Source organism: Aethina tumida, chromosome 5, assembly GCF_024364675.1.
Source record: "Aethina tumida isolate Nest 87 chromosome 5, icAetTumi1.1, whole genome shotgun sequence".
NCBI lineage: Eukaryota > Metazoa > Arthropoda > Insecta > Coleoptera > Nitidulidae > Aethina > Aethina tumida.
Genome location: NC_065439.1, coordinates 27,463,615 through 27,473,112, shown reverse-complemented (window position 1 = coordinate 27,473,112; position 9,498 = coordinate 27,463,615). Strand labels below are relative to the sequence as shown.

General features: G+C 31.7%; 1 protein-coding gene across 1 annotated transcript; it reads right to left on the bottom strand.

Annotated features, from left to right (window-relative positions):
• Window positions 1-1,544: 1,544 nt before the first annotated feature.
• LOC109597205 (telomere-associated protein RIF1) lies at window positions 1,545-9,364 on the bottom strand. The gene is made up of 11 exons (XM_020012844.2): window positions 9,089-9,364; window positions 8,666-9,031; window positions 7,503-8,229; window positions 7,032-7,186; window positions 6,825-6,935; window positions 6,637-6,773; window positions 6,328-6,583; window positions 6,098-6,278; window positions 2,429-6,042; window positions 1,905-2,369; window positions 1,545-1,847 (listed from the first exon to the last, which is right to left on the bottom strand). Exons 2-11 carry the CDS (start codon window positions 9,026-9,028, stop codon window positions 1,593-1,595), a joined length of 6,264 nt encoding a protein of 2,087 aa, XP_019868403.2. The 5' UTR covers window positions 9,029-9,031; window positions 9,089-9,364; the 3' UTR covers window positions 1,545-1,592.
• Between the last annotated feature and the right edge of the window lie 134 nt (window positions 9,365-9,498).

Genomic DNA, 9,498 nt, shown 5'->3' with positions numbered 1-9,498 from the left:
CCCCAAAATATTAATTTACACGATAAATTTATTTTGTGGGACATTTTAAACATATTAAATAATTCAAGCTTTTGTTGAATTATTTAATTGAAATATTATTAAACACCTTTTAACAAGTATAGAGTGGCACAGTTCTAAATTAAATGTTATTTAAAAATATACAATATACAATTATTTTAATATTAGCTATTAGCTATTTTTAAATTGTAAATAAATTTCTACACCATTCTATAAATAAAATTCAAATAAACAAGTTGTTAAACATTAATCAATCTAAAATATTCAATTTTATCTGATTGTCATCATACACAAAACATAAATATCTTAATGAAGGAATTTCCATCTTAAAGTACAATGGACTTTTTGAAATGTGACATTTAGAATATATTTTTAAAATGTGTAGTACCTCATATTATTGACTTTGATGATCCTGCTCAGACATGCCAAGGACAACACAAGAGGTAAGTGAGTTGATTATTTATCTGAAAAAGGAATCAATAACATTTAAAGATTCACCTTAACTAAATATCAAACTGGTTTAGTCAGTATTTTATGACCCTTATCAAAACGTTTTTTGTTCCATTATACCTGGTGCTAAGAAAAATATGCCATAGTATGCATTGCATATTGTGGAATTCAAAGAAAAAAATTTGATACTAATGTTAACTACATACTTTAATCAAATAGAATAAAATGTAAATTTATATCACCCAAAAACCAATTCGAATTTATTTTATTCATTATAATACTGTTAAATGTTTTACATAATTTCTCCCAATGATGAATTATCTTTCACTTTCAATAACCAATTGAGCCCGTAAATAGACAATTGATCGGCCACTTTCCACCTACAAAAACTGTTGCTGTTCATAGATTATTTACCTTGAGAGGACGTCGAAAAAATAAATCCAGAACTATATGAAGTGTGAATGATATATACAAAAATATCACTTTCGTGCATTCAGTGAAGCGAAAAATTGATGGCAAACACTAAATTAACACAAAACAAATGAAAGTGATTCATGAATTTTACTGGAAAAAATGTTTCTTTTACATATTCGGCGATCGTAGAAAGCGTTTCGTGAATAATTCAGTATTTTAGATTTTCGGATAATTACTGCATTGTTCCAAAAAATTTTAACATTGAACGCTAAATTTGTATGTGGCCAACGTAAAAATTAATGCAATGTCACAGTTGCATTTATGCATGTGTCCTGGTATTTCAAATTGTGTTTCTATGTTAATTTTTATAAAAACAAATGATATAAAAAATAAAATATTCGAAATAGTAAATGTAAAAATTACACAATAAATAAATTTTTAGTTATATTCGTCTCATCTTTGAACTATTGTTAATTAAATTTCTAATTTATATTCAAATAATTATTTAAAACGTAAAATTATTAAAAATAAAGTTATTGATGTCTTAAGATGAATGATGACCCTGTATATTAAATAAGGTGTTTGGTTAAATTGAAGACACCCATTTATTTCCATTTATGTCTTGTTTCTACTAATTATATTTTATAGTAAAACTAGTCAGGTAGATTTTATTTTTAATAATATATATTACAAATATATATGTAGTGCTCCTATGTAGAACAATTTCCAGAAAATCTTTGTGAAACTTCTGAAGTAACAAAATTTAATAACTTAACAAGTAATGCATTTTTCTGGTCATCAGGGACATTAGAATAAGTTGTTTTATGGAACTCAAATATATCATCCACTGACTTTGTGGCTAATGATAATGCCAATTTATCTTTCATATTAAAGCTGTTATGTTGAAGAACGTCATTTACATCTTCGGCAGACAGATACTCCAACAGATATTTGATTAAAGTCGGCTAAAAAATAAAATAGTAAGTTAAATATTGAGTATAAAATATTTTAACTATTTTTACCTTGGTGATTTTACTCATAAGGAAATCCAATTGTTCTTTACAATTATCGTTCACAACTTCACAATCAATATCAGATGAGCCTTCCAGTTCCTTTTTCTGATAAAACCTATCCAACGCCTTGTAAACGTTACTGACTACAGGACTTTTTAAAGGCAGTCTGTTGACTTCCGTTTCAGTTTTACTGGCCAAATCGCCAACCGTCGCTATTTTCTGCTGGGAGAGTTCATTATGCCACACCTTCGCCACCATCGGACTTGTTATTTGTTTCAACACTTCCATCACATCATCAGAACAAGACACTAGTTTAGAATAAATGGGATTTTCGTTGTCCAAAAGATGAGCGTTGATTATATCTAAACTCTGTTCCGACTCTATATCATCTAATTCGGAAAATATATCTTTGGATTCTTTTAAAATTACCTTCCTGGACGTGGTGGCGGGGCAAGAGAAATTAACTCGTTTCTTCTGTAAAAACGAAGAATAAATTGAAAATCCTACTCATTTCTGGGAAAAAAATATATTACCTTAGAGGCTGGAAGGTCTTCTTCGCTTAATTCCGACAACTTCCTCTTTAGGATGCTACTTTTTGGCTTCGCCAGCGGACTAGGTACCGACTTCTTAAACTCGAACACGTGGGTCTTGTTTTTGACTTTCGGTAAGTTTTGCTCCAAATTTAACTTGGACATCAGTTTTCTTACTCTGGAGCTGGACGGGGACTTTACGGTGTCACTGTCGCGTCTCAACATCCTTCGCATCCTAGTCTTGGTTTTATTATCAGGAGAATCTGTTTGCGTCTCGGGACTGGTAGTTTTTAAATCAGCATCTTCATCAACGTCCTGACTACCAATCGGAGATATATCGTGTGTGTCATTAAGTAGCTCCTTCGTTTTGTTTGGGGTGTCGCCGTTGACAGGTGATGCAGGTAGGATGATTGTTTTGGAAACTGGAGTGCCAGGCATGTCCAACTCATCCTTGACGTCTTCCGAAGTTGTAAGCTTACTCTGTTGTGTGTTTTTCACGCTTGTCGATGTGTTATCGAACGCTATTTGTTCAGAGAGTAAAGTGACAGTATCCATTTCGCTGACGATTTTTTCCGAATCTGTCAAATCAGGTTTTTTAGGCAAATCAAATTTAATAACAGTTTTTGAAACCTTCACCAAATTGTCACATAGCGGCGATTCAGAATCGGAAGGCGTTATTGTATCTGTTAAAGACGAATTAGATGCTTTGTCTTCCGACGTTAATTTTTTAGGACTTCTTGAAGACCTGTTTACGTTAGGCGATAACATTGGTGTAATATTGATGCTACTTGTCTGAGAATTGTCTATTATATCTTCCGATTCTTGTGATTTCTTAATAGCCACTTCTATTGCATGTTTAACGGTATCCACAGTTTCTTCTTTCTTTTTCCTTAATGAATATTTGCGAATGAAACTCTTTGGTTTTAATATTATCCTGCCATTTGTTTTTGGCCTGCCCCTGCTTCTTTTGGAGACCTGTATATCATCATCACTCTTTATATTGCTTTCTTCCAAGACAGTTTGTTCCCCGTTTTCTATAGAAACATCACTTTTAGAATTGTCTTTGAGTGAAGGCTTCTCGGTGTTAGTGGAAGTAATGTCAGTTTCTTCCCAAGATGTTTCCAAACTGTTCGGTTTTCTTCTAATTTCTTCATCACCTTGAAAACAATCACCAATTTCATCTTTAATCGAGATATCTTTGTCTTGTTTCGTTTTTAAGCTTTTATCTCTTTTACGTCGATCTAAATCATTTTGTTTTGGGGTGTTGGTTTTACTGAGATTATCGCCGGAAATATCTAGCTTACTTTCTTTTTTATTTATTTTATCAGAATTTCTTTTTGGTCGACTTCTAGGGACTTTGGTATCAGAATCGGACGGTTTACTTTCTAAATTTTCAGTGCTTTTTGTTCGTGTAATTACTTGCTTCAAATCACTAGTAATTTCCCCTTGAAAACTGGTATTCTTAATATTATCATCACGGGATATTTTTTGATTAGCAGTCTCATCCAATTTTGTACTAATAGAAATTTGGTTGGTAGCTTCTTTGTTATTTGATTGAGATTTGTGCTTTTTATTGGTAGTTGTAAAGCTCTCATCTTTACCATTTTTGGTATCAGTCTTTAACGTATTTGTTTTCTTACTTTTGTTATGTTTTTGAATATCTTCGTTTTGATAGTCTTTCTTCTCTCTTTGAACTTCCGCTTCTTCATTCGCCGACAGGTTATCTTGAAGATTCTTTTCATTATCTTTATTCTTCTTAACTTGACTATCCAAATCACCAGTTTGGTTTGGTTCTTTTTTTCTATCGGAACTTTTCACTCTCTTGTTCTTTGGACTACTTTCAGACTTTTGATTTACGATTTTATCGTCCCGTAATCTCTTTCTTGACCTCATTGGGCTACTAACCGCATCTATGTGAAGCCTTTTAACATAGTTATTTGATTTCTGGTCATTTTTAGAAACTGTAGTTAATGGAGTATCCGGTTTTATAGCATTTGATTTGGGTAACGTTCCATTAATTCCTACGTCAACACCAACATTAATGTTACTTGGACTGTTTAATAAAATATTTTGTACTATATTTATTTTTTTGCCAGGAGAAATACGTTCATCCATACGTATATTATTCTCTTCGTTTTCATGATTTTTAATAGAATTCTTTGGAGATGCGGGTTCTAAAAGTTTTTCAGTATTAGCATTATTTGAACGTCTTCTTGATTTAAGTTTTTTTTGAATTTTTGGAGAATCTGGATTTGGGGTTTTAGCTCCGCTTTTTCCTATTTCAACACCCGATACCGGATTTTCTACGTTTTCTACAGGAGATTTCTTTGTTGTCCTACTTTCTGATTTGTCTCCTGATTTTGTATTTTCATCATTAATAGATTTGTTGTGTGTTCTTGTTGATCTTGACCTATCTCTAGTGTTTTCTGCAGTATCTGCACCTTTTGAATCGTTTTGAGCTTGGCCTTTTGGAGACTTTGGTTCAGTAACAACGTTTTCCAGAGGAATAATTATCTGCGGCTCCGTTTCGATGTTTGTGGAGACCGAATCTTTCGTCTCCATGTTAATAAATAAGTTCTTCGTTCTTGTTGATAATTGGAGAAGTTTTGATGGTTCTGTTTCCTTAGTCATTGGGGTAGTCCTGGGAGACTTATGGTTTTCAATGATGTTAGAAATCCTGCTTGATCTAGTTCTGAAAACTGAGTCCTGAGGAGCAGGATTTTTTTCATTTTCATCATTCTGTTGTTCGGCTATTTTTGAAGCCCGATTTTTTGGTGAACTAATATTATATGCTAGTTTTGGCTTTGGAGATTTTGTTGAAGAGTGACTTTTATTTATTTCCTTCAGAACATCTTCTGTGTCCTCTATTATATCACTTTCACCTGGTGAATCAACCTCTGGTTTCTTATTCAAATGTGACTCATCTGGAGAATAGTCATTTGAAGCTATTTCATTAGTTAAATTTTGCCTGTTTTCCCTGTTTATTTTTAAACTCGTAGAACGCACATTCTTTGAACCTTCTTCAGAATTTTCAATTATATCTTGAGAAATTTCAACCATTTTCCTTGCTCTGGAAGGCGACCGAACATTATATTCGTTGATATTACCCAAATAATTACATATCTGAGGGCTATCTGGGTTTGAAGGTGATTTTAAAGGTTTACTATTTTCAATTGCCTCATTTTTGGGAGAATACGGATTCCCTTTGTAATTGGCAATTCTTGCTGCCCTACTCCTTGGTAATTTGGAGGACCCATTGTCAATAGATTTAATACCTAACACATCCAAAACCTTTACAAGAACGCCATTTAAATTTTTATCATTACACTGTACGTCTTTTAAATCTATCAACGATTTACTAAAAGCAGATTTCACTTCGCCACTTGCTTTTTCTAAAAAACTTAATAAATCTGGCAAAATTTCAAAATTACCATGGCATTTAATAGTTTTTTCTATGCATAAACATATATTATTTACTCCGTTAAGTGTGGACTCTTGGTAAAAGGACAAATTCGTATTTAAGTACAATTTTAGTATGGTAACTATCAAGTCCAGATCCTTTTTCGTCGCTATAGGTGTGGAACATATTTTTGTCGTAATTTTCATCAGTTTTGTAACTAAAAATTATACAAAATTAGAAAGTGAACTAAATATATAGCAAATTAAATATACCAAACTCATCAGTAAATATTTCTTCAATACTTGTTATTGCTTCTATGAATTTTAAAACATTTGAACTTAATGAAGAATTTAATTCATACACTTTTTCCAGTTCTTCTAAGAGCTGCAGTTTATGACTGCCTGAATCTTTACATACTTTCTGGTAAACCTTTGCCCAGGCATTGTCTATTTCCTAAATTTTTTCCATATAGAAACATTATAAGGGTTAATTTATTACATACCTTTGATGTGACGTCCTCAATTTGAAAGTAATACTGCACTGGCCACACAAGATAGGACGAATACTGATACGCCTCATTATTGAAAATATCCAGTAACACATATTTGGAACAGGCGAGCCAAAAATCGCAAGCCATGGTTAAATTAATTTCTTCACATAGCTGTATTTTATTAAAATTTTCAAGGAAGAACTTAAAAGTCTTTGGGTTGTCCATGTTGTTGTAAATTTTTGTCTGTACAAGTTTCCGATTATATGGCCTAGAATCGAATAATTATAATGCTATTTCAACAACGTGTGATAAGGGTCTTACTTTATACTTACTGAACTAATTATCACTGGTAAGAAATGCACTGGTAAGTGTTTTAAAACTACATTTGTAAATTCTGAATTTTTTGATATTATTACGTAAAAAAAGTTACCAATAATTAACTTCCGAGTAGGAAACTCCTGAAAAATAAAGTTTTTAACCAATACACAAAAGTTATTAGGCAAAAGTACCTCGAAATACGCCTCCAAGAAAGGCAGAAGAACTTCTAAAGTTTTTTGAGTTATCTCCTTATTACAGTCACTCACGATGTCGAATAAACGCGACCATAAACACTGGCTTATCTAAAATAAACAGTACTGAATAATACCACACCATAATACACAGATCATATTTTATATTTGATAATACTGTTTATTTAAGCATTTAAATTAGTTTACCTGGTCTCTTGAGCTATCAAACTGAGAGTCGTTTAATAAAATACAACTTTCGCTAATTGACTTTACAAGAATTGCCAAAAAGGGGTCGATGTTATCTGGTGTTAGTATTTCAGTATCAAATTTGATTAGTTTTAGGGAACACTCGTCCGTATGGCCTTAAATTTAAAAAACATAGAATTACACACGTCGCTGAATAAATTAAAAATGTAAATATTACATGAATATTTAAAGAATGCTTTGTATAATTTTAAAAGTTAAACAATAACATTATATTTTACTTGAAATATAAAAGGAGAATAACTAACATAATTAATTCTATTTTAAATCATGCTTGTTATTCACAATGGCTAATTAAAAATACAATTTCAGAGTTAAGCATCAAACATAAGTGACCTCCAATAAATATTTCTTGTTGAAAATGTCACACAATGTATTGATCTAATTCAATACTAAGCGTCAAAAATCACTCACCAAGTAACTCCAAAAGAGCAGTGATAATCTTAACCCAAAGGTCCTTAATCGCTTTGGCGTGTCGAGGTTTCTTCTTTTTCGGATCCGTACTTTCGTTGGGCGACCCGAAGCAAAACTCCAGAAATTCCGACAGACACAGCGTCGCTTTCGGTCCCAATTTTTCAATCACATTGACGAACAGCTCAAACCTTTTCAATATAACTTCGTCCTGTTTGAAGAATTTCGCCTTCAACGGCGTTAAAAGCAGTTTTATCTGTTTCGTACTGGACAAATGATCGTAATTAAGGGCGGCATTGTTGATTAACTCGTTCCAACACTCGAAACCCCTCAGTCTTTGTTCACATGTGTCTATGTTTTTAAACGCGTGTTCGACTATTCTCAGCATGTGGTTTGTTAAGGTCACAGAATGGTGTATTTTTTCATCAGATAATTTTAAGACTAAAATCCAGAGTTTGTGCCAGTTCTCGTATTCGCTGTCACGCAACTCGCATATTGGAACAATGTATGTGTTTATTATGTTGTTACTAAATTCTTCAAATTCTGAATTTGTTATTGTACAGGGTGGAATGTGAGGTAATAATTTAAATGAAAACTCCAGTAAAATATTTCTTACAAGATGGGGAGTGTTAAGATTCATCATCTCAGGAATAAGGTTGTGTAAAATAACATTTTTTAAAATTTCTTGATTCCTATTTTTCTCCAGAAATTCATCAAAAACAGTACTGAGCTATAAATAAATGTTTTTATTAATTATTTGTCTTAATATAGTTAAAATGAATATAAATTTTAGTTGATGCATTCACTCAAATGTTTATTTAATTTTTTATACCAAAACTAAAACGTAAACAATATAAAAACAACCAAAATAAGTAGTAAATAATATAAAGAAAAACTAAATTAAAATGCAATATCATGTAAAAGAAATGTTTATGTAAGTAAATTATAAATTTGTTGATTCTGGTTTATGCAAAAAATGCAAATTCGTTAATTTTATGTAAATAGAAACTATAAATGTACTAAATTAAACATAAATCAAGTAACACCTAAATCATTTTAGTTTATTTCTGTAAATATACAATACATGTAGACAGATCTAAATCAGACAGATATTCAAATGTCACCAGATAAAAGGTCTTAAATATATATATAAATTCAGAACTTACCCATTCAATGTTGTAATCCTTCCACAGAACTATATGCTTTGTTAAACATTTTTCCTCAATTGTTTTTAACAACATACTTTCTGTACACTCTCTAAATACTGTTTGTGAAGGATCCATACACAAATCACTAACAAGTTTCACTACAAAAGTCTGTGACATGGAGTCCTGTAGCTTTTCCATAAGAAATTCTAGCATTTCAAAGGCTGCAGTCATGTCTTCCTTATTGGTGTCAGCTTGTAGAAAGTCATTTCGAATTGCCTGTTCAGCCACTAGTACAGCTTCATCTAGCAGTATACCGCCCGAATCGTCAATTTGTTTTATTATAGTCTCCTTAATGGGACCGTATTTGTTGGTGTTTGCCATTTTCTAAAATAATTAATAACTCGTTGAAATCAACACTTGTTTAAACGATTGTTTACCTACCGCAATATGGATATAATAACCTAAACACAATACTGCAGTGCTTTCTAACTATAACAACATAAATACATTTTTTTTACTAATAAACTTATAACCTAGGATACGAGAAACATTTTATTTGTGCCATTTGATCAAAGCAAAGCTTTAAGAGAAAACAGTGAAAAAGCGCTAAATTACAAAGGATCATTTGTAGACAACCCACATGACAAGCACATCCTGACTGTATTAAACAGAATAAAAACTTAATTTTCATACAAATCAAACAATTATTTACGAATTGGTTGAGTAATAAACTCGTAGAATAAAGACAAAATTAGTAAACATTGGATACGGTACCATGAAGTTGGTGACTTTTAAATAGGCAACCCCGTGAACAAACTCCACTACGACTAAATAATCCGTGCTGACATAAA

Excerpts from the sequence above, each read along its gene's own strand:
- LOC109597205 (XM_020012844.2), bottom strand. The coding sequence starts at position 9,028 with ATGGCAAACACCAACAAATACGGTCCCATTAAGGAGACTATAATAAAA. Across the intron at positions 7,187-7,502 it reads TGCTCTTTTGGAGTTACTTG|GCCATACGGACGAGTGTTCC; the intron begins GTGAGTGATTTT and ends TTTAAATTTAAG. Across the intron at positions 1,848-1,904 it reads TTATGAGTAAAATCACCAAG|CCGACTTTAATCAAATATCT; the intron begins GTAAAAATAGTT and ends TTTATTTTTTAG.